At 36.9% G+C, this 25,831-nt stretch overlaps 1 protein-coding gene across 7 annotated transcripts in view; it reads left to right on the top strand.

Moving 5' to 3' along the window:
- AstC-R1 (Allatostatin C receptor 1) overlaps nt 1-25,831 on the top strand; it is a 204,849-nt gene that overhangs the window by 177,521 nt on the left and 1,497 nt on the right. For 5 of the 7 annotated variants that reach the window (XM_070214540.1, XM_070214542.1, XM_070214541.1 and 2 more), the window contains exons 7-9: nt 7,856-7,960; nt 24,678-25,676; nt 25,740-25,787. In XM_070214540.1, the coding sequence (XP_070070641.1) occupies nt 24,783-25,676; nt 25,740-25,787 (942 nt within the window). In that variant the 5' untranslated portion in view covers nt 7,856-7,960; nt 24,678-24,782. Of the gene's footprint in view, nt 1-7,855; nt 7,961-8,700; nt 9,279-24,677; nt 25,677-25,739; nt 25,788-25,831 lie in introns of those variants that run through there. The other 2 variants (XM_017136862.3, XM_070214538.1) reach the window with 2 other exon arrangements.

The following is a 25,831-nucleotide window of genomic DNA, read 5'->3' on the forward strand; positions in this document are numbered from 1 at the left end:
AATGTATTCAAATTTTAATCGCGGTTTTAAAGTCCGAACATAAATTGGTCACGATTAAAAACGTGAATCTTAGTACTTAGGAAATAAAATTCAATATTTTATTGTTGGTAAAATGATGATATTGATTCTGGACGTCTGTTAAATTGTGTAAAGTGCAAAGTGTGATTTTCGTTGAAAAAATTTTGAATGTTTTAAACTTAAAGGGTTTTTGATGAACTAATGACATCATGCAAAAATAAATATGATTTATTCTCCCTGGTTTGATTGAGCGTTATTTTTTTAATGGTATTTCCCGGGCTAAAAGACTTAGCTTCTATGACACTTAAATGCTGTTTGGACAAATTTTTATTTGCATAATGTCCCGCTAGCTGTCGAGATTTTGGAGCAGAGTGCCAAGTTTGTCAGCTGCAGACAGCAAGGATTGCGCTTGCCAACCGCCAAGGAAAAGTTGCTCGAAATAAAATAAACTTTTCCCTGACAAATTATCGCGGGCACGGGCTGCAAGTTGAACCTTAACTTCAGCTGGAAAAGTCGAGAGATAAACTGGTGTTCCACATGTGTAATGGTCTTGTCCGCTGAGTCGGTCTCCGGATTAGGTTAACTTATCCACAGGCAGCCACTTATCGACAGACTGCCACCTCCATATTGCACGATTTCACTTGATCCTTGTTTGCAGTTTTCACTTGTTCCCTTGCTCCTTTTGCACTGCTATTATTTCCTCTCAAGCGATTCTTGCACACTTTTATTGCAAATTGAATTTGCTATGTCACGTCGTTGGCCACTTTGTCAATATTTTTTTGCCTTTTAAACTGCCGCCGCTCAAAAAGAGCCCTAGAAAGTACATATATGTGGGCTGTGGAACGCGCCTTCGGTACAGGGTTGTTTTCAAAGAATTTGTGAACAACAAATAAATACATATAAATATATTACTTTAAATTTATCAGATTAGTAATATTCATTTTTAAATCATTTGCGTTTAAATGTACAACTTTATTTGTTAAGTGTAAAGCAAATATGGACTTTAAACAACGATTGTCCTAAATGTAATTCTGTGTTAAAGAGGCATTGGCAGAAAATTAATTGCATATTTGTCACATCATTAACACACTATAAAGCACGCAATGGAACTAACTTTGAAACACCCTATTTTGGAAAACTTGTATCAAGGAGGAAGTTTACACAACTATGACTATTTTCGTGGCCATAAAATGCAGCTGCAACTTTTTGCAGTTTCCTTTTCTGGCTGGGCTGCAACAAAGGACTTTCGGTGGCATTGTTACAAGGGAGGTCCTGCCATTGGTCAGTTTAGGACATTGCCCTTTTGGCAGTTTACAGTGGCGGTCTCCCAGGAACCCAGTGGGTCCAACAATATTCAACCTGCCCGCACCCCAGCGAACTCGACCCAGTCAGCACATTGTTCGGAGCCCATTTTGTGCTAGTGCGAACTAGGATGTGTGTTCCACAGCCAGGACATCATTTGTCAATGTCGTCCGCGCCCAGGGCGTTCTGAGCTCACGCAACCTCATATGCGCCATCTCCATAACACATCTCCATGCACACAAAAAATGAATCTTTGTTGGCCTAATATATTATTTTAACAAACCAATTTGATAGTGTTTTAAAAAATGTAGTTTAATAAATTTTAGTTAATTATAGAATGTTTACTAAATGCTTTTAATTGAGCTGAATTTCCTTTAAAATTATGAGAAAACATTGCTTTAATAAATAAGGAAAATAGATGACATTTATTAATCTCATTTCATTTTAATACATTTTCGGACTCTATTAAAAATATTTCTAAGTGTAACCATTTTCGCATGTTTGGTCCGCCGTATTCCGGGGAGTTCTTGGATTTCCCCCGTATTACCTGAAATTTATACACATCTGTTACCTGACGGCCTGTCGAGGGGAAATGGCAAACTGCTGGCAGGGGGAAAACGCAGTATGCTGAGCATCGTTTTTATTATGCAGCACAGTGGGAGCCACTTTCCGCGTAACTCCCCATCCCGGGGGCATAACTAACCGCTATCAACCTCTGCCATGCCTCTAATTAAATGCCTTTGAACTTTGCGCTTGCTCATTGAGGAACGACTCTGCATTCATTGCAGTCATTTGATTGACGCTGCTCTTTGCCATTTAATTGCCTGGACTTAGTGCTTTTCAATTTCTGGAATTGCTCCTCGGTTTCCTCTAGTCATGATGTAAGGAATAATTTGAATTCAACTAATTGCATATGATAGGTTTTACGAAACTAGAAAACTTTTAATTAATGCATTGTAGGATGAAAGCATGATTGCAATTTGTTAATTATATTTTTTAAAGGGTAAGTGAAATAAAGCATTAGTTTGTAGTCTGTTTTTACAATACAGAAAATATAATTATTTTAAAATACGCTTTTAAACTACCTGCTTTTTTAATTGTTAAATTTTTGCGAGTGTGTAAAGATTTATTCAGTTAAATGAGGTATGAAACTCGCTCATTTAAATCAGTGAAAAATAAGACAAAAATATTTTTCCAAGTTTAATAAACAGATTGTAAAACAAACTGAATAATTTAAGCAGCTCCAGGCTGTTGACAGTTATGCACTCTATAAATTGCACCATAAAAAGGAATAAATAAAGCGTCGCTCAGCCGTCTCCTGTCTGCCCAGCAAACCGCAACTGAAATGTCAAAAACAAATTCAGGCAAAACAGCCAAGCAAAGCGAAATATTTTTAATGGCCATAATTTGGTGGAAACGACTGAAACAGCCGCAAACGCACAAAAGTCGGGCCAAAAGCTGGCAAATGAACTGAGCACTGGCCATAAACCGCTCAATTATTGCGACTTGGACGAGGCCGCAGAAAGTCATTATCTAAAATATTTGACATGCGTCCAGACAATTGTGGGAGGTGGGCAGCCACCACCCGACCATTAGCAGCAATTAACCATTTTTATTTTTATTTTGTCTTTATGTTTTTTCCTTTTTTAACCACGAGGTGTGGAAAAATACAGACATACCATAAAGTTCAGGGTTCAAAGATCGTCCGTGATTTCCTCGCGCAATCCGAAAAGTATGCTAGGGAAAATCAGCACGGGAAAAGCTTTTATCAATGATATATGAGGCATGAAAATGGCATTCCTATCCAGTGAAAGCGCAATCTGCAGTAATCAGCTGCAAAAGGCAAATCCACCGCCAAAGTACTGCGACTCAAAATTATGAAACGAAAACTTTCTTACCATGCATTCTATCTCGACGACAACTTTTGAAAATGAATTTTTTATGGCACTGCAGGAGCCAAGCTCAGCTCGCTAGCTACTCATATCTGCTTGGCTTGGCACTTTTGTTTCCCTGCAGTTTATGTCACATGCAGTCGGGGGTAAGGCCCCCTGATAAGGGGGATTCTCCCGACTTGGGGGCCAGGAGTCGGAAAGTAGCAACATCTTGACACGGTATAACATTAGCCAACTTTCCGGATCCGAGGGGAGACATCAAAAGTGTTTGTTTTGTGGACAAGTAGAATTAGATAGAAGAAGGCTGCATCTTTGGTTTACAAGAACCCAGGAAAACAGGTTTTTTTGTGAATGATTTGGATTTGAATTTATTATTTATTTTATTTTTGTAGAGTTGGCTTTCGCCTGTATTTATTATGTTTTAATGCTTAAGATCTTAAAAAGATTTCATAGTTTCGAAATTTTATAAGTAGCCAATATATGTTATCAAAGTATTTAGGAAAGCTCACCAAAATAAGTAAGGCTTAGTTACGTTTTCATGTACGAATATTTTAAAGCAGTTTATATATTGCAAAAACCGAATATTCAAAGTTAAAGAATGGACACCATAAACAAGATCAACAAGCTGATAGCAAATATAGCCCATCACTCTTTCAACTGGGACACCATTTAAAACAAAGACAAATTCGCACTTTCCCCTGTGCATTCCAAAAATCTCCCCCGTCCACTTTCGCATTTCACTTTTGTGACATCTCTGGCGAAAAATGTGAAATAAAATAAATATTGACGGGCGAGTTGAGTTTCTGCAGCAGAGTTCGGATTGGGTGATTTATGTGGCATGACTCATGGGCGAAAAAGTGTAACTGAAACTGAAGCCGGTCTAGATTTATGCGGTGCTATTCGGCTGACCAATCTGTCCGTCCAGCACAGCCCGACAATTCCCAGACACAAGGGCAAACAAGCCGGGGAAAAATTGAAAACTTTTGTATGAAATGACATTCCTACGGAGTGGGTGGGTCGTGCAGAAAAGTCAAGTGGAGTGGGCCAGCAAACATGCCAATATTCTGCAGGCACTTGGCACATATAATGTAAGGAAAGTGCGCTGAAGGACGTTGAACCCTTGCAAAAAAAGTGAAATGCATGCCATACATTGCAAAAAATAATAAAGCATTAAAAGTGGGTATTTATTAAAAAAACTAAACAAAGAAAATTATATTAAATTTACTTAACGAGTTAAATAAATAATAATAAATTAATTTAAAATAAAACTAAATTAATTTAATGAATTAAATAAATAAAAGAAAAATTAATTTAAAATAATTCACGTTGTCTATAAAATATAAAATCTAATAGATATGATTTTAAATATAAATAAATAAATTTCAGTCAAAAAAGAATATTAGTATATTTACATAATTCCCAAACAGCGATATTCTCCACCTTTAGTTTGAAGTGAAAATAAAGTCATTGTAAATATAAGGTAAAACTTTAAATTACTCTTTTTGGGTTGATCTTTATTCTTCAACTTTAACTGCAATAAAAAACTGCAGACTCGTACAGAACCTATATTTTTTTAAGCGTTATCAATATTTTCAGCGTCGCCAGATTAATATTCCGCCATTTTTCAATCAATGGATGTTTTTCTGCGACTGCAGGAGGCTGCCGAAATGCAAATGAGTGGGTGTCATGGGTGGCACGGTGCTTTAGCCTCAGATTTGGCTCGCCTCGGTTTTACTTTTCGCCAGATACTCGCACTCAAATGCGAGTGCGGACTCGTATTTCGGTCACAGAGTGCGTGGAGGGGGATTCACTTGTGCATGTCAATCACATTCTGACAGCAGCGACGGAGGCATATAGCATCGGCCATATAGAACACATTCGCACACACCTCCCCGACCACAGCCATCCATCCATCTATCCGCCTGGCCCAGCCACAATCCATCCTCATCTGGCTGCCAACGATGCGACGATGAGACAACATTCCCACATTTGATTGACAGGCTAAAACGGTCGCAGGCTATGAAATCGAAACACTATAGTGCAATAGACCTGTGCGATTTGCCTATATTTCTGGTAATTAAATTCAGCAAAGTTCTCAATTATTAATGGCTAATTAAATTTTATTCAGGTGGAAATAAAATTACCCAGCGAGCGAGAAAAAAGAGAAGCTCGCCAAATTAATGACTCAAATATTAATTGGTGTTATAAAAGTCTAGAAATACCCGCTAAACACGCACTAAATACGCGAAATACATATTTCATGGCACCGCCCATAAAAACGCGCGATTTCTGTCCAAACTATTAATTAATGTTCCGTGCGTAATTATTATTTTTAATATGCGGCATTTATTTTACGCTCTGATCATTTGCATACGACATAATTCGCACTGGCAAGAATGGGACAAATTTAATGTGAAAATAATTTCAAGTGTCAAATGGGGAGAGAGATAGGGGGTACTTTTTTTTCAGAATCATAACACTTAGACTATAACTGCAAATTATATTTTTCGCAGAGGAGGATAAGTGTGACAGCGTTGAAAAAGAATTATTATCATGTTTAACACGAATATTCTTTTAATAAAATAGGTATATTCATCTTATTTATTCCACTTCTCATGCACTTGAATAAATACTAAATTAAACTAAAGCTAAATTACTTAAAATCATGGATATTTTCATTTAATGACCATCCCTAATCGATGGTACGCTAATTAATTAAGTTTTATCCCAGCTCCATATCTCTACCACATCGTTTTAATGATTGGAAAACCATTAAATTTGCATAATTTTTTGCGATAATGCTGAGCGTGTATATTACACCAAATTTACTATTCATGGTAAATTGGAACCGAACTGGGTAATGAAACTCTGAAATTACAGCAAACTAATAGCTGAATAGGGAGCTCTAAATATTTGCATACATAGGCAAACTGAGTTCATTAAAAATTCATTGGGGCTCGCGACTTTGCCAACTCACTTGAATATTTAGCCAAGCTTGTTGAAAATCAATTTCGGAAAATTGCTGGTATTTATATGGAAATTCAACCGTGCGGGAAAGTATAAAGGGAAAAAATTAACAGAATTTATAAGAAAAGTTTTGCCTGCCACCGAAAAGTTTCGCACAACACCACCAACCACGACAAGGTCCAGGGAATGGGTTTTAAAATGATAAACTGACCCTCACCGAGAATGTCGTCCCTATGCGTCTGCATTCCCAGACGCCCGGCAGAAACCACCCAAAACTTTCCCAGCCACGTCGTCTGTGTTTTGGTTAACTTAATTCAATCAACCGAAAATTGCTTTAAAGTCGAAAATGATTTAATATTCTTGTGGACGAGATTTCAAAGCAAACTTTAATGAGCTGATTTTTAGCAGCAGTAATTACTACGGACAAGTAAAAATGCTTTGTTGAAATTTAATTATGTGCATTAAGTTACACATTTTTTAGGCCAGCTGCGAAAATAACACAATGTTTAGGGTGTTCAACCTTGACTTAAAAAAATATTTTTAGTTCATATCTTTGAGTAGATAGTTTTAAAACTAATATTATTTATTAATTTTTATTAAAAAATATTTATACTAAATAAGTGCTTATGTTAGTGAAATAAGTCAAACAACTGTTTTTTTTTAATTCTGGGTGTATAGCCCTCTTAAGCGGTATTTACAACATATAAACTTTTCTATGGTTGATCATTTAATTTAAAGTTTTCCGCACTACACAGACGGGACTACGCTTTGGCTCAAACTTTTCGGATTTGAGGAATGGTAAACAATAAACATCTCGCAATTTCGGTCGAATTTAAGGCACTTTTCAGTGTCAACGGAAAAGGCTTAAAGCAAACTGTCGGAAGTTCCACCAGAAGGATTAAAAGTTTTCCTCAAAAGGCCAAACTAAAGCTCGACTCCAAAGAACGTCGACAGTTGCCATATTTTCTGTGTCACTCTTTCCCCAGATTTTCTTTCAGCCAACCCCATCGCTTTGGTCTTTCCTCAATATGTTTGCCACTGGTTTTTTCTCACTTTCCTCTAGCCAAGTCGAAGTTTTTACTAAAAGAAAACTTTAACTGGCTCCACATGGAAATTATTTCAGCAATTTCTTTGCAAGTTGAGTGCGAACAAAAACTGAAAATTTGATATTCTCCTAATGACTAGCAGAGGTAGAGAGCTTATTCCTGGTTTGGGCCAGGTGGATAGTTATCCACGTGCAGAGCAATTAGATTTTAACGCCACAGGCATCTTAAGTTTAAGTTCAGAGATGGGAACGAAGACAAATGGTGGAAATGGTGAGCAATGATTTATTTACCCATAAACTGAAGAGAAAATTTAGTTTTTAAAAGATTAGTACCTGAAATGCAATTACTGTTCTAAATTTGAACTAAATTTCAGAGAATTTTGAACATGAGTATCTGAAATGCAATTTTTTTCCTAAATTTGAATTCAATTTCAGAACAATTTTATTTATCCAACGAAGTATATCTTGAATGAATTCAGGACTTCTAAAATATTTAATATAGTTTTAAGAAAATAAAAAAGTTGGCTATTGATATTTATAAATAATATTTATGTTTGTAATTAAACAGAATGCATTCATTTATTTGAAAAGACTTTTTAAATTTTAATACACTTTCTTCATGTATTTACAGATTCCAATTGTTAGCACTAATTTACCTGCGAAATGCATGCCATCCAAGCCCTATCGAATCGAAGTTAATATGAATAAATTTGCAATACCGTTTTAACAATAAAATGTATGAATTACGTTAAAAGAATTAAAATTTCTTTTTCCCCTTTTTTCAGAAATGCTTTACGAAGTTACATCAAGACGGTTGACTTAAAATAGATACAGTGAATGTTTTTTTTACTAAATGATAATCGGTTTATTAAAGAGCCTCCCATAAGCAACTTTAAATAAAATTATTTTTTCTTTATCAATAACAAATTAAGTGAATTTAAACTGCATAAGAGCATAATTGTCAAATGTTGCAATAAATTACGTATACGTCAAGTTGTCACTACAAGTTATAAGACTATCACCAAATTTTTTCTATGTCTTTTTTGTATTTAAAAAAAAAAAGAAACAAATATTTTAATTTATTTGTATACATTGAGCATTGAGCAATTAAACAAATCAAATCACTGATAACTTAAAAAAGTAAAAATAAAGAAATAAAAGCAATGGTGACAATATTATTAATATATGTATATATACATATTCCATATAATAATAAGCATTCGTAACCCTATATTTAATCATTGAAAAATCAACAAGCTTCTGCCAACTATGGTAACAGAGCTGAAACGGCTAACAGACGACTGTTGGCCAATGAAAGTGAGAGTTCGTATAAGAGAGAAAGTTTCGCCGGGAGAGCTTCCCCACCCTCGCGCTCTCTCTCTCTCTCTCTCGACCAACTGTTAGTCGAGGGAAATTGCAGCAGGGAAAACGGCAGCAGACCGCAACACGCATCAGGCCAATCGGGCGACGAACCTGAAAGCCGAGCACCGAGCGCAAGTATAGGAACGAGCGGCTCTGCAGTCGGAAAACTCGCATCGGAAAACTCGCATGCACCACAACAAAATTCGCCGGCTAATGCGGCGCGCAGTATGCAAAACAATGCCGGAACGTGCAGTTCAGCCACTGAATCTGTAATATAAATAAGAATAAAAACTAAACCCAAAACTACGAGCCAACCGAAAGCAAAGTAAACAAAAACTTCGTCAGCGCCAAAAACTAAATTTTGATAAAAGTGCGCGAAAAACAAACGGAAAGGGAGAAAAGTGACGGATAAGTGGGGCGGGAAGTAGATAGCCCCGGGGGTTTTCTGGGTGCCTGCATCTAATGCAAATTAGCAGCCAAAAAGCAAGGAAAATAAACAAATAATTCTACTCCCAGCCGTTGCAGCCACATTACAAATAAATCAGACAGAGAGTGCAAAATAACATTAGCGGGAAATCCGAGAAATTGCAGAAACGTTTGCCAAATATTTTAAGAACCCCAAAAAGTGCGTGGTGTGCCATTTTATCGGAATCGAGTGGATGAGTGACTAGATGACACCATATATTCAAGCGGTAAGCAAAATGTGGCAAGGGTTCGGGATCGGGTTTGTGTTTCTACACAGATAAATATCAGGGCGGTTACTGTCCACAAAACAGAGTAACATTTAATAAATAATAAATCTTTTATGAGCTCTGAATTAATTTTGAAATATTTAAAATAAAGTGTTGACGACTTCGATTCCAAAAAAAATCTTGTAGTTATCTACATTTTATTAACAATTTTGTAAAAATATTTTAAAAATATATAGATTTTTTTTTGAGTGTGTTTTCCATTTTCCACGTCCAAATGTTTGTATTTGTGTGCGATGAAATTTATCAGATAACTGAAATTTTGTGCGAATAGCAATTTGTAACTGTTGAATGTTTTGCGTTGTGGGAAAGGGGTTGGTCTTTTTGAGATGCGATGGTACGACGGGGTACGGCTTCCTCCATGAGGAATTGGTTTACCCGATGATGTGGAAACTGAGAAGGGCTGACCATCAGTGGCAGTCACAGAAAACCAGAAAGGATTTTCTGGAAATGAAAATAAATTTGACAAATTAGGGAAAACAGGATTGGAATGGTAGGGATTGTTATTCAGAGAAATGGTATGCTGAGAATAAATGCAAAAATTTAAACCGAGACAAGTTGATTAATTGATTTTGTGAGATGTACAAAATAAGGCTAAGAGTGGATAACAAAGAGATATAAAAACAATAAAGTCATACAAATAATACTACTTACAAGAAAACCAAGATTTAGATTTTTTAGCTAAATAAAAGCTGTAAATTATTTCTTAAAGAATCTCTTTAATATACCCATAAGTAGATCAATTGGGAAACTCAAGTTCCTTTATCGTGTTCCCCCACGCCGAAAAAGAAGATAACCCGACGGATGAGCTCATCCAGCTAAGTAAAGTCCACTAAAACCGAAACCACCTAACCGAACCCCTCCAACTAAAAGGCGGGAGACCTTCCATGGCCACATAGCCCAATCAAAAGGCCGTTGCACTCGCCGACTAACGGACTGACTGAGTGAATGACGTGCGCTGGCCCAATCCTTCAGTCAATCGGTTTGATGGCCCGAGTCCGAATGTGGAGCAAGAAGCAGCATGGGAAGACAACGCAAACAGCAGGCAAAAATAAAGGAGCAAGTCACGCAGGAGGAGGAGAAGCAAACGAAGCATTTCAGCAGCTGCTGCTGCGACTCCGCAACTGAGGGCATGTAATTTGTCAGACAGATTTTTTTTAGCACCAGGACACAGCCCCTCCGATCCAATCCCGCCTCCCCCCATTGACTTTGCCAGCCACCCACCCAGCCAACCGAAAAAACACCGCCCACGTCATTGCAACAAAACTGCTTCCTTCCTGCCTTTTGGCCATGCTCTTTGAAATAGAACATGGCTATCGGTCGAGGTTCGCATTACTCTATCTTTTGGAATGTTCGCAAAAATGAATTTATTGTCACGGAAAGGTGTTTAAAATACTGCCGATAATAATAGCAGTTCTTGTCCTTTGACTTTAGTTACCTAATGCAAAGATCATACTCAAGATTCACCGAATTTAAAAAATAGAAAGCATTTAAAAAAATTCATGTTTTATTTATTTTCAAGGGAATGGCTTTCAATTTCGCATCTTGAAATACTTTTTAATTTTAAAATTTATTATTATAATGAATTACTTGATAAATATACTTTAAGAACATATTTTTTTACAATTTAATATCCGATTCTGCAAAAAATAAAAGGAGAAAAAAAGACATTAAAAAAGGGACACACTTTTTATTGAGAACCATAGAAAAAGTGAAAATGGGAACTGTCTAAGTAAAAGGTATAGAAAAAAGACTGGGAAGGAGCAGCCAGACATTGACATTTCAGTGCAAATGAAGTGATAAAACGTAAAGGCAAAGCGGCGTCAGCTCGAAAATTGCCAAAGCGAGAAGGGAAGTGTGGCGACGAGGTGGGAAAACGAGGAAGGGAGAAGGAAGCAGTCGGAGAGAAAGAGACGGAGCAACCGAGCTAGAGAGAGAGGGTCAGACAGACAAAGCGCGTCGAAAATGCGTCTAATTTGATGGAAGCGATGCATGCCTTAACCTTTCGTCGGCGTCAGGCAAACAGACAGCAGCAACAACGAAAACAACGATGACAGCCACCAAATGATAGCATTTCCTCTCGACTCAAAGGATCCGAGTTAACCAAGAACAAGGACACCAGCAAGTGGAAGGGCTGGCCAAGCTGAGAAGGGATGAGCACCGGATTCAAATGGCGGAACAAGTGCCAGAGATGCTGATGTGGCTCCTCCGCAGCTGGTGCCTGCAAATTGATGGCCAAGGATGCACAAGAATTCCTCGGGAATTAGTCAATGCACAAGGGGATTTCCAAGAACTCCTCTTTAAAAAGAAAGGCATTCTGAACGAACATGTGAGTTTTGTAACATCTTGAAAGCGAATATTCATAAAAACTAAAATACATTTTGGTAGGCTTTTTAATTTAAATTTATTTAAAGAAAAAAAGCCTCTTCAAAAATATATTTATTTCCACTGAAAGAACTGTAGTGGTAACATCAACCTGCTCTGTTGGTTAAAATGTTCCATGCGACGAATGTTTATTGAATATACCGAATTAAACCTGTGATCAACAGAAAGTGTTACGTAATACTACTACTAATATCAATATTAATAATTATTAATAAATAATACAAATCTTATAAAATATGTACATTTTAGAGGTCCTCTACCAAGCAAATAAGATATCTATATAATTAATGTTAGTGCATTTTATTTCCGTTAAAGTAAGTTCAATTTTTTTTCCACTTCTAAAACTTTAGTAATTCACACTTTCTGCAAAGTTTTTATATCATTTTACAAATAATTAATTAAGTGGCACACCAACAACTGTTTCCGCTGGGATCAACCCCTCGGTTAAAGTTTTCTGCAGCTAATTAGAGAGTTTCCAATAATTATTCATCATAATTGACAATTCAGTTTTTTACTACTCATCACTTGCGGATGTAAGGACCTCCCAGCTCCATCAACTTTGAACTTTTTGTTTTGCATCAGACGACAGAGCACGAAGAAAACTTTTGCAATTAATTACGGACAAGACCCCTAAACAGAGAAGGGGTTAAATCGGGCGGACGATCACGTTTAACTTATCCTGTAAAAAGTAAAAAACAAGAATTATAAAAAATGAACCTGATAAGGAGGACGTGTGTTAGGGAGATCTGCTGCAATTAGTACTCTTTTTTTGGAGGTAAAAGGGAAATTGAAATGCAGCCAATGGTTGGTAAGGGACGGGTATTGAATATCATATCCAACTGTGATGTTTCTCCCTTCCCCGATTGCAATGGCCTACTTAAAGGGAATTAATGAGTATGGGAGCCAGGCAAGGGGGGCACGTCTAAACACCCACATCATCATGATAGATGAGTTAATGAGGACTTAGTCAGGGTTCCATCTGGGCCAACTGATGGCAAAACTGTCAATTAATGTGAGCCAGCAGTTGTTGATGATTAGAAACGTAGGGATATGGGAACAAATTGAAGCTGAAGGGGGGGAAAATGAGAAAAGTGATGCTAACTGTTGAAGTTAGTTTGCGTCATCGAATCGTTAATAAAGGTAGTAGTAAAAGCAAAAGAGTATGAAGGATTAAAATGTAAAATAAAAAATAAAATTAATAAGCTAAATTGACAAACTTCTTTAAAAACGTTGAAAAAATTCTTTTTCAAGATTTCTAAATGCTCTCCTGCAAAAATATTTTCAAACCTTAAAATATTACAAATTAATTATAATAGAATAAAATAAATTACTATTAAAACTGCCATTTCCTACTAAAGAAATTTAAAAATATATATTTTTTTTTAACAGACCAAATTAGTTTTTACTTTTTTAGTTTCTTAACAATAGTTTTTAAAAATGTAAACATTTCTTTTTGTTATTGAAATAAACAAAAACATAGCAATGCGCTATTTATACACCTGTGTACTGTGTGTACCAGGACCAAAAGGAAATAATAAAGAAAATATGAATTCTTGACCATAATGAAAAAGCACAAAGAGAAAGTCAAAGTTTTCCAACACATCAGAATGCTGGCACTTGCAGACCGACAGCAGCTGCCACCGCAGAAATTCCCAGCAATTTTCTCCTTCTGGCTACCGGAAATTTTTATGCGCATGTGCAACTCAAGTCTGTGCGGAAAACTAATAATAGAAGAACCTGCCTGTCTTCATTAAAGGTGCAACTTTTCCGGGCTGCAATATTGCAACCGTTTTCCCTGCGGGCCCTACAGTTTTGGCCCCCCGTCAAGAGTCAGGCCATGATTAATGTTCAAATTAAACAAGGCCGCACTGACGTTAATGACGACAAAAGAGCAGGGACGATAACAATGCCACCAGCGGCAGGAAAACACAACTAAAACAAAAGTGTTAGTCACACCCGAAACAAAAGCAACAATGGCTTACAGTAGATAATGATGGTCGAGTATATACGAAAGTGATTAGTCTGGGGGCTCACTCAACGTCGCAGCTGGGGCATAAAGTTATCAAACGCTGGGTCATATAACAATGTTGTTGGTTATTAATGTAATGGGAAAGCCAATTTATAAATTTTAATATTATATTTAATCAGGGCCACTGAAATTAATGGTCAATCTATTTTTTATACACCCAGAAAAGAGATTGTTAAAAAAAAAACCAAGCCTCCCAGATGTAGTCAAAAAATGAGAAAATCATTTCGTTAATTTTTTACGACATTGTTTATGATTTTATGGGATCAAATAGCGTTCAAAGCTAGAAATGTAAATGAACGAAAAATACAAATGGATTGTGCTTGAATGATAGGTTTAGGTTTTTTTATGGATATATATCCGTCCAAACGCATTCGTGAATTAATCACATAAAATTGAAATTATGATGTACAAATGCTTTCTCCTTCAAAATTTCTAGCAAAAACAAATAGCCGGCTGCAATTTGAATCCATTATGATAATTAACTGAAAATGCAAGTCACTATATCAATCAAAACCCAATCCCCTGTAAACTGAATGATTAGACAAAGTAATGCGGCCGTCAACAATTTTGTTGGAGTTTTCACTCCATTTTGGTAATCATTTTGCATGTGAGTCAGCAGCGATCGATTTCGTTACGCATCCGATTCGATTTCGCAATTCAATTAGCGGGGCTGATGGCAATGACGAAATGAATGATTGCCCAATTGACACCAGGCCATCCCCCCAGGCCCTGGACTCTCCGAACGTCCCCAAATCAATATCTAGCCTTATTGATTGGATTTCCACTCAAAGCTGATATGATAGAATATTTAATGACGTCTATGCCAGCATAATCGGGTATATAATTAATAAAGAGCATGATTTAGTGTTAATTGGGGAGTCGACACAGCGCACCAGATATAGAAAAAATATATATCGTCCGAGGACGATACAGCTGCTGGGTGTAAAATTCCACTCCCCCTCCGAAGCCAAGCGGTTATAAAGCAATCAATTGAAATTGGCCAAAGTTCATCATTTTTATTATTTTCATGGCTTCTCGTTAATTGAACTCATAAAATTGAGAATCAACAACAGAAACGGCAATTCTGTTGGCCGTGGCTGCGAAAAAAGAGCATTGCAAACACTTCAATGAGCAAAAGGCCAGCAGAATTTTGAGCAAAACGAGCTAAAAAGGAAAAACGCCGGGAAAAATAACAGCGAAATCAGAGAAACAAGACGTACTAAAATGCAGAATTGGCAAATTTTGTAAACAAAATGAAAATCGGGGAGGTAGAGGAAACGCGACTATCTGATACCCTGATATAATGTAAAATACATCTGTATTTTAAACGGTATAGAAATTATATTTTCTTTATTTTATAATTTGAATTACTTATTCAATAATAAATAGTCCGATCTTAAACTTTTAGTTTTATACTTTTTTGATAGAGTTGAGATCGGAATGCAAGCCAAATAACAATTATTTTTTCTCAATTAAAGAAAAAAATGTTGTACTTATAACTCTTAAATTTGAACAATTGATTGTGAAAGGATACTAATTATTTTAAAAACCAATTCTGCCAAAGCATTTCTAAGAAAACTGTCACAAATAAATCGTTTTCTCCTCCCAAGGCTTTGGTTTTCCAAATTGACGGTTTACCAACTACTGAACTAATTGAATACATAAAAGAGATTGTTGACCAAGTGGATGATAATTGTTGACGACAAAATGTTATGGTAGCTGGAAAGACCAAAAACAATCAGCAAGAACTACAATTAATTGGCTATTCAAGTTGCTAATTGCATTTCGAATCGAGCCAAAGAAAAGTCTAACAACACGAATGGGTCAATTGACCATTTGCCTTTTTGCCATTTGCTTGATTTGCTTTTCTTTTCAAAACAGATTTATCCACTTTCTTCGATTTCTTTTTGACGATTTATTTATTTATTTTTATCGTTGGTCAGCGAGCTGTCGGCAATCAACACGTCGCGCACATCAAAAGTGGCAAGTGCCCGGAGAAATCCCTTTCAGCACGGCTCTTTTCCCTCGCCCCTGGGAAATAGCCCCATCTCCGTTGATATTATTTACCTAGGTAATGGCATTTGCTGATGATGACAACGCCGTTTGTATGATTAAATGAACGAAGAACTTCGATTGGAGTCAAAGGTCGCTGCTATGGCCCTCGAGTAAAAAGCAAATAGCCCGGAAAGAGAGTTCCAGTACGAATATTCAATTGGAGGGCAAACAGGGCGGATAAGTGATGTTGACTGGTTCGATTAGTTGGCATTGGTATTCAATCTTTAAAACAGGGAAAGTTTCTGGAACGGAATTAAGCTTTAAGTTTATTGAATTAAATATTAAAAAGTCCAGGAAGGAAGATCTAGTTGGAAAATTTCATTGAAGGGCGAACAGGGCGTATGAGTGACGTTGATTGGGTCGTTGGGTTGGCAGGGAATCTTTACACATAAAATCGGGCACTTTTTATTAAAACGAAATAAACTATAAGCTTAAAAAACAAAAGGAAACAATCAGGACGAGAGTTCTAAGCGGAATATTAAAGTGGAGGGCTAACATGGCGTATGAGTGATGTGGATTAGTTATCATAATTGGTAGAGGAATTCCATTTTTAAACCGGAACAACTTAAATTTTCTTTTAAATTAAGGACTTTTTTTGTATCTTCAGTTTTAGTTAGTTTTAACTTTAAAAGAGCTAAACTTTTCAAAGAGCATAAATGCCGCAAGCCTGCGGCTATAAAATCCAAAAAGGCGTACATATTTTACACCAAATAATGCCCAAAAAGAGCCCGTGGCAAGGGTGGCAACAAAGGATTTTCTATTGCCACCCAATTAGCGAAAATCCCGCGTGCCTGGTTGCATGGCATAGATTGGTAAGCCCACAACATATGCAACATAATCCGTACTTTCACCCCGAACGCGAAACGCTGCCCCTAAATACAGGCCAATTATTGTCAATGGTCTCTTCAAAATTATGTTAAATTTGCCGGCGGAACTATCGAGGCGTCCCCATGCGAACACATTGGTAATGAGTGCATCCCAGCAGCGAACAATAAACACATCGAATCGGAGCGTGCGGGCGTTACTATATTTTGGCGCTAATTTATGCAAATTGGAGAGTATGTTTTGGGGAGGGAGAGCCCCATAAATTGCACATCGGGAGGCTGCGTAAGTGTTAAGCGCTCTAAGCCATTCAATGAGGTCGCAAATTTAGCCAAATTGTTTGCCGGGGACTACAGCAAATTGGATTAGCGAAAGGATTACCCGCGAAAGCTATGAAAACCTATATTTGATAAACCGATTTTCGCCTCAAATCGCCCTTTCTTATGAGCTTCAAATGGTGCCCCACATTTGAGGCAAATTTAGGCGGCTTAAGAATAAACCGCTTACGGAAAGAGTGTCCATGGAAATGAAAAAGGAACCGAAAGGAATTAATTCTTTTTTACAATTTGTCTAAGAGGGCTTAGGGCAATGTGTGCTGCTCGTCCTGCAGACAAAAAAAAACGAGAGCTGTGACTTAACCCAATTTAATGTAAACGATTGTAACATATAATTTTATTAGGGTTGCATTTTTAAAATAAATCATATATCGATTATTTTCCACGAAAACCTATTCCAGTGTCGATCTTTAAGCTGTTAACAAATTGCATAATATCCTGAAAATATTTTCACAACATTTCCGCAGACTTTGAAGCTATCTCCACCATATCCCGTGACAAATCAGCAAAAACGTTTAGCATGCAATTGACAAACCTTTTTCAAAGCTCCATTGATTCGAACGAAAAAAGAATAAATCGGAATCTATAGAGCCGAGGGTGCGGCAGAACAATGAACAAAGCTACATGGGATGGGAAACGGAGTGGAAAGGCGGTGGCGGATTTCAGTTTTTGGCAAGCCGCCTGCAGTTGAGGCCACAAAAACCAAAGGCAACAGGAGCAGTAGCAGGGGTATGAAACAGCAACGGGGGACCACATCAAAGGCAACACAAACGGGGAGGCTCCGCAACCTGGCTTTTTCGCTCCACCCAGGTGCAAATGTGTGTACTAAAGGGCATCCAGTGTTGCCTTTCATCCCCCTCTCTCGACAAATGAAGGGAATAGAGCAAATAGAGCGTCCTGTAGTGCCATGGTTGCCGTAAATAAAAAAGGAACCCAATGGAGGATCCCGGGGGATAACCACATGGAGAGACCTGGTGCCATTATTTCCCCAGATGGGTTAACAATAGACACCCGGCATAATTGAGCTCACACATCGGAGCAACATCCAACCGCTTTCAGGTGGTTTTTATTCCAGATCCGGAATGTGTGGACACTCGAAGGACAACAAACCGCAAAAGGAGAATCAGCAGAGAGTCATTTAGTAGGCGGAAATGGCAATTCATGGCCAGGTGGGCAGGAACAGGAAGGCAAATTTAGGAAAAGAATAAGAGTTTTAAGATATTTTTAATAAAAGTAGGAAAATGTTTTGCAGCTTTAAACAAGAACTCACATAGTGAATATTTCAATCTACAGACTCTAAAATATTGTAATATTTTAGATAAAACAATAAATATTCTAATAAATTCCTAGATAATTGTTTGGCCCAATCAAATGAACACTAAAAAAAAGAAACACGAGGCGGTCAGTTCGATATGCGCATGGTAATTTTCTGGTATTTCTTACGCTTAACGCTTTTTAACCAAAATCTCTTCTTTCTTTGGGTGAATATATATATTTTATTACCCATTTAAAATTCTAATTTTTGTGTTGAGAACTTTCTATTTTTACTTGGTTCTTAAAACTTTTAGTGTCTACACAAATTAAGGGACTGAAATTTTAGTCCTTTTTACTAATACAAGGCAATTCTCCCTAAATAGTTTCAGTGCTTAATTCGAAACAAATGATGAAACAAAAGTTTGTATTAGGCGAGTTCCGAGTGCACACACATTTTCATTGTTTTAAAAATGTAACAAAGGGCGATTATCCCGCATTTTGTTTGGTTTTCTAGTGGGTGCTACTCAAACCAAAACCAACAGGTGCAGCAGAAAGGAAACGCTTCAAACACAAAAGCCACTGGGATTATAATTGCACTTGTTGTTGTCGGTTTCCGGGCGATGTTTTTGTTTCTGTTGTTGCTTTTGTTATTGTTGCCATCGTGTTTGTTATGCAACGCATGTTTTAGTGTTTTCGTTCGGGGCCAAGGGTCAGGTGAGTGGCAACCTGTGGCCAAAAGCCAAAAATGTGTCCCAAAGATTAAGTGCGACGCCACCGAAAAAGCGAGTTATCGTGTAAGTGAGCCGGGTGGATTTTAGTGGCTGCTGAGGCGAGTGAGTTTTGTTTATGTTGCACTTTATACTCGGGCAACGGGTCCATAAACAAAGGCGCCCATCCAAAATCCGAGCCCAGGACCAGTCCGAGAGCCAGGACCTCTGCCCACACCAAGTGCACTTGACACGAGGCAATGCCAAGTGTGTTTGTGTGCGGGCCCAGCGTGTGGGTGTGTTTGGTTTGTGTTGTGTACACATGCAAATTTGCTAGTCATATTTGCATACATACACATGCAGGCTTGTACGTTTACACTGCGGGAAAAGTATGGCCAAGATGGAAGATAGTGTCATTAAACAAGGCATTAAAAGCATCATGGTTTCGCTTTGTTGCTTTATTATTTCATGGAAATGAATAACATTTCTGCACAACGAATAAGGTTGCAAAAGAATGGAACAAATTTAATTAAATAAATTAATTGTTTAATAAAATGATTTTGAAATAAGCTGAATCATCTAAAGTGTATACACTCAGAAAAAAAATCGCCCTAAATTTTAGAAAATCGCCATACTTTGAAAATCGCCTTGAAATTCAGAAAATATTTCTATTTTTCAGAAATATTTTTCTAAATAATAAGAAAAACTTACCCTGATTAGATCAACTCCTCTTGTTATCCACTTTTAGAAAAATTTTCTGTTATTCAGAAATTTTTCTTTCAAACTAAGAAAAAATCGCCTTACATTTTAGAAAATTTGCCCAATCGGTAGCCTAGGGGTCTAATGCGAGCGGATTATTTGTTTTCTACGCTTATATTCGGAAGCGTGTGTTCGATCCCACGTCGAGGCGGACATTTTTTGCGTCTTTTTTTTTTTTTTTGCGCATTAAAATGTATACTTTAATACAAATAAGGATTTAGGTAAGCTAACACACACATAATGGATAAATAAGAGTATAAACCTAGAACCCAAGAGAACAGAATGAGAATGTACTTTGTACAGCGCCTCTCGTGATGCTTCCCTGGCGCAGCTAGTAGAGTGTTTGACTGCAAACTGTGAGGTAAGGGGTTCGAATCCCGCGAGCGACCAAAATGTTTTCCTCAAGATAGTAAGTTATTTGATTTTTATGTTTATCATTAATAAATAATATAATAATTTCAGTTATTATTTCAGTTACAATTAAAGATTAAAAGTGTGTTTGTGTACAAGCATCGTGACGTCATCCATGTGTTTAAATAGAGGAGAGAAAAATAAGTTGAAAAACGAGAACCCCAACAACAACACCCCACACCGACAGACTCTCCACCCAGTCGGCATAACTCCCGATTCCCCGATTTTTTTTTCTTCTTCTTATTCAATTTTGCAAAAACTAACCCTAAATTTAAGAAATTTTTTTTCTAATTTTTAGAAATATTTTTTCTAAAAGGCAAGGCGAGCTGCCTTTGGCTTAAAAAGTATGGCGATTTTCTAAAATTTAGGGTGATTTTTTTTCTGAGTGTACAACAAATAAATATATAACATAAAAAAGGTTAAATAAAATATTGTTTTAGTAAAGAGGAATATTTTGGAATATATTGGAAAAATATTTAGATAATATTGGAATATTTTAAATATTCAAAATAGTTTAAACCGCCATTGGACCAAAACCTACAATATATTCCAAATCAAATGTATTTTAATCGATTAAAATTATATTTACAATACAATTCCTTTATAAGAGAAATTATTACTTATACACCCAATGGGCTATAATTTTTGATCCCTACATTTTTCCAAGTTTTTAACATTTTTACAAGTAAAATTTTAGAAGTTATTTAGCTTTTATTTTTTGGGAAAAGTCGTATTTTTCCAGTGCAAACATGTGTTTAGAGCTGGCTTGTATGCATGTTGTACTTGGTGTTTATCCCAAAAATTATGCTCTTCGCATGCCTCTGGGTCGTCCGTTTTCCTGCCCCCTTCCGATTTCCCCACCTCACTTCGCCGTGCCGCCGCCCATGAATTACTTGGAATGTGTTTGTTGCGGCTGCTTGAAAGCAAAGCGAGCGGCTAAACATTTGCCAAGCTGTTGGCTGCCAGGCGACTCCTTCTGTTTCCTGGAGGATCCTTTACCGCTCTCCTCTTAGTCATACATATTGTGCCGAGCCTTGTTTGGCCTGCTCTGTGGCAACATAATCCAAACACACGAACACCCGCCACACGTTGCCAATTCGCAGCGACTGCGGCTTGTGTAAACTTTTGATAAAGTTTTAATTAATTAAGAGCACAGTTCTTGTAAATTAGACAAAAACGCTGAGTGTTTAATGGTAAAGATAACGATCAATAAGGGGAAGACATTATGGCAGCGAAATAGTCCAAAACTTTGTGGAATAGAAAATGAATTACTTTTAATTCGGAAGATATGAAAATCTGATGTTGAATAAAGTGACTTTGACAATAAGAATACACTCAGAATAATGATAATAATTTGATTTATTACAGACTTAAAAGGTTTGAAATTATCTATACAAACTTATCTGATTCCAAATTTTCAAAAATCCAAAAAATTCTTGAATTACTTTAAATTTACATTATAATTTAGATTGACTGCCTGCTGTGTCTTTTATGGTCGAACGTCTTAACCAAATAAGCTCTCTAAGCCAAAAACTCTGATTTTTATAACCTGTCGTCACATCGTCAAGGGTCTTAGCGCAAGTCCATCAAGGAAAGCTGTGAAGGAAATGCATTTGAGACCCTTGTCTTGAGGGTCTCATAAAATGCATAAATTTTTAATAAATGCCGCAGCGCACACAGGACACAAACAAGCACACACAGACATCCTGAAATATAAAGTCACAAAGATACATACAGTGTATATGGTGTGGAAAGAAGGGGAGAGCAGATAAAATGTGGTCAAGGGACCGATGAGCAGATGATAGCTTCGTCACCTTCCTTTGGGTGCTTTCTATCCACGAGCTCAGCAGAGAACAAAACACATTCCCCCTTTAAGAAAATATAAAAATTAAAAAATAAATTGTTTTTCTAAAAGTTCATTTAAACTGAATTAAATTATACAACAATACCTTGAAGTCTTGAAAGACCAAATAATTACCTTTAAGAAAAAAATATTTTTATAAACATTCTTGTATTACTAAAATTAGGTAAAAGGATATCTTCCAAGGATATAAAAAAAAACCCTTTCATTAACTAAAGCTAAAATTAACTGATGTTAAATATTGGCTTAAATAAATTAATTTTTTTTAATCTAAGTTAATTACCTGATGTTGAATATTTGGCTAAATAAATAACTTTTTTTAAGTTTACCATATCCTCTTTTCTCCTGTATTTCTATTCCCTATGAAAAAAGTCAGCAGCTTTCTTTGAAATAGTCTCAGCAGCCTGCTGGCTGTCATCAAGTGAATTGCAGACACACAATTGCTGCACATGTGGCTGCCCCACTTTCCCCCTTTCTGAGGACCCTTGGAACCCAGGCAATCTTGCGATTTGTGCCTCCATTGCGGTTTACCGATAACAGTTGCACTTATACCAACAATAAACGCCAGACAGCAACAGCAAAAATAAATGTCGAACAACAACGATGATGATTGCGTTGGGACGGCATTGTCGGGGGAATTTACACCTGTCGTTGGGTTGGGATTTAATTCCTTGTGCAAACAAACAAGGGCACGTGACACTGGGTTAAATTGTGAAAGAAATACCCTCAGATAACAGGAAACAGGAATACAAAATACGAAATAAAAGATTGTCTTCTAAGTTAAAACTTCCTAAGTATTTTTTCAATAAAAAAGTGGATTCAATTTTTGTTTTTAATTTATCTTTAATTTCTACATATCAAATCAATTCTAATGGTCTTTATTGGTACATTTTACCATATCAATAGTATTTAAAATGCAAAAGAACAGACAAATTAGTTAAATTATAAAATTTATTTATTGTCAGCTAAAATCACAAGAAAAATTAAACCAAAAAAAAAAGTTTGTAAATTAATTTGAATATTTCCCAATTTATACTTCTGTAACCAATTGTCTATTTTATGAACACATTGTTCCTTTCTCTCCTCCGACACCCAATTTCAAGATATATTCTTAGCTACATGGAATTTACGTCAAATATAACTCTAATTGACTGCACAACTGAAATCCCTCTCACCTGAACGCTGCAACCTGCAACCATTTCTGTCCAATGGACCATGTTTAATTGCTCTTAGCAACGATTTGTGGCCCACAAATATTGAGGCAATCGATATGCGATGCCAAGTTTTGGGAAAACGCGAACACAATGGCAATTAACTGAAATTACATATTTGTTTGAGTTTAATGATTATTAAAGTTACACGAAAGTGCAGAAAATACTGTTGATTGCGTTGCATATTTAATGTCAATTAAAATTCGAAATTCGTTTAATTTAATTTAATAATAATTTTATGAGGTAAAGCAACGCACATGACTAAATTTGCTGAAGGCGCTTGAAGTGTTAAACAACACGCAGTTTAAACAATTTTAAAATGCAAATTTTGCCATATTTGTATTTATACTATTTTAAAGAAATTTTCAACACAATTTTTCCAGAAAATAGTTCAAATTCTCTTCTACTTGCTATTAAAATTCGACGCTTTCAGTCCGGATTAGTTTCAAAAGTCTTGTCAGCAAATCTTTTGTATAAAATTTGATTTATGGCTTTGGAATTAGCTGACTTATATGCACAGCTATTTTAATTTAGCTTAACAAGGACAAAGACATCCTGATGAAAGTTAATTTGAGCTATAATCCCCACATGTGTTTTGGTTAAGTCAACAAAATTTTGATACGGAATGCATATCCAAACTAAGCGGCTTAAACGTCTCCATCTCCTTATACATACATACCTATATCCTTATAAGGATCAAGTGTTGACCCGTAATGGCTGGAATTTTCTGAATTTTGAGAAGGCAAATATTTTCACCTGATATTTGCATAAATGAAGCCCAGCTTTTCCTTCTGCCTAATATATTTACAGAAAGTGTCGAGTGAGGGGAGGTCGGAATATTAAAAAGTTGTTGGTTCGTGTTTGTTTGACTTGACAAATTGTGCCCAATTTAATTTAAATTTAAATGTTAACAAATCAAATTCAAGGCCATTCTCTTTTGAAATTTTCCAACTTTTCTGTGCCAATGCGCTGAAGCTGTAACCAGATGATTTATTTTATAATTTATAATTATTTTTCCAGAGTTTCGTTGTTCTACAAGCTGTTTGAAAAAGTTTTTAATTCCAAGGTGGTTTTCCAAGAATGCCAGTAAAAGCTATACCAAAGTTGCCAAAGTATCTGAACGTGAAGTGGCAAAACGAACACATTTGATTTGACTGAGTCACGCAAAAATTAAATAGTTTTTTAATAAGTGCCACTCGTAGACAATTATTTAAGCTGTAATTGGGTAAAGCAAAAAAAAATGCAAATAGCTATTAATATTCGATGGCCATTGAAAAGTTGTTGACTAAATTAAATTCCAATTAAATGTATAGCCTCAATTAGGAGAAAAAGCTCAATTGACTAGATTAAGTTAGCCACTGGTTTATCATGCTAGTTGAAAAACATTTCAATTAGTAGCGAATCAATTTTGGCCAGCGCAATATGCAAGTTGCAACTTAAATATTTAGAATAGTTAAGCAAACCAACAAACACGCATGAAAATTTTTATGTAATAATGAAATTTGTTTTGCAGGACCGCCAGCATGCAAAGCCATAACGAGAGGACGTTAGCAGCGTGGGAGAACTGATTAAAATAATTAAATTTGAATAGGTAGCGGAAAAGTGGGAAAGTGGAAAAATGTTTACGTGGCTGGTGATGGGCATCCTGCAGGCTGTTGGCGGGGACCTGACCTCCGATTCATTTGTGAACACCACAAATTGGTATAATACCAACGAGAGCCTGTACACCACGGAACTGAACCATAGATGGATTAGTGGTGGCTCCACCGTTCAGCCGGAGGAGCCTGTTTACAGCACCGAACTGCCCACCTATCAGCATTGCATAGCCACCCGGAACTCCTTTGCCGATTTGTTCACGGTGGTGCTCTATGGATTCGTTTGCATTATCGGATTATTCGGCAACACCCTGGTGATCTATGTGGTGCTGCGCTTCTCCAAAATGCAAACGGTCACGAATATATACATCCTGAATTTGGCGGTGGCGGATGAGTGCTTCCTGATTGGCATACCCTTTTTGCTATATACGATGAGAATCTGCAGCTGGCGCTTTGGGGAGTTCATGTGCAAGGCCTATATGGTCAGCACTTCGATCACCTCCTTCACCTCGTCGATCTTCCTGCTCATCATGTCCGCGGACCGCTATATAGCGGTGTGCCACCCGATTTCCTCGCCTCGGTATCGAACCCTGCACATCGCCAAGATAGTGTCGGCGATCGCCTGGTCCACTTCGGCGGTCCTCATGCTGCCGGTGATTCTGTATGCCAGCACTGTGGAACAGGAGGATGGCATCAACTACTCTTGCAACATCATGTGGCCAGATGCCTACAAGAAGCACTCGGGCACCACCTTTATTCTCTACACATTTTTCCTGGGCTTCGCCACGCCCCTGTGCTTCATCCTGAGTTTCTACTACTTGGTTATAAGGAAGCTGCAGTCGGTGGGCCCCAAGCAGGCCACCAAGTCCAAGGAGAAGAGGAGGGCTCATCGGAAAGTTACTCGACTGGTTCTTACGGTAATAATGGTGCTTATGTTTCACCAAAATATGTTGTACATTCTCTCTTAAATCGTTCAACAGGTAATTAGCGTGTACATTTTCTGTTGGCTTCCACACTGGATTTCGCAGGTAATTAATTGTAACTAATTGCAGAGGAATTTCTAATTTCTGAT

Source organism: Drosophila takahashii, chromosome 3L (genome assembly GCF_030179915.1).
Source record: "Drosophila takahashii strain IR98-3 E-12201 chromosome 3L, DtakHiC1v2, whole genome shotgun sequence".
Classification (NCBI taxonomy): domain Eukaryota; kingdom Metazoa; phylum Arthropoda; class Insecta; order Diptera; family Drosophilidae; genus Drosophila; species Drosophila takahashii.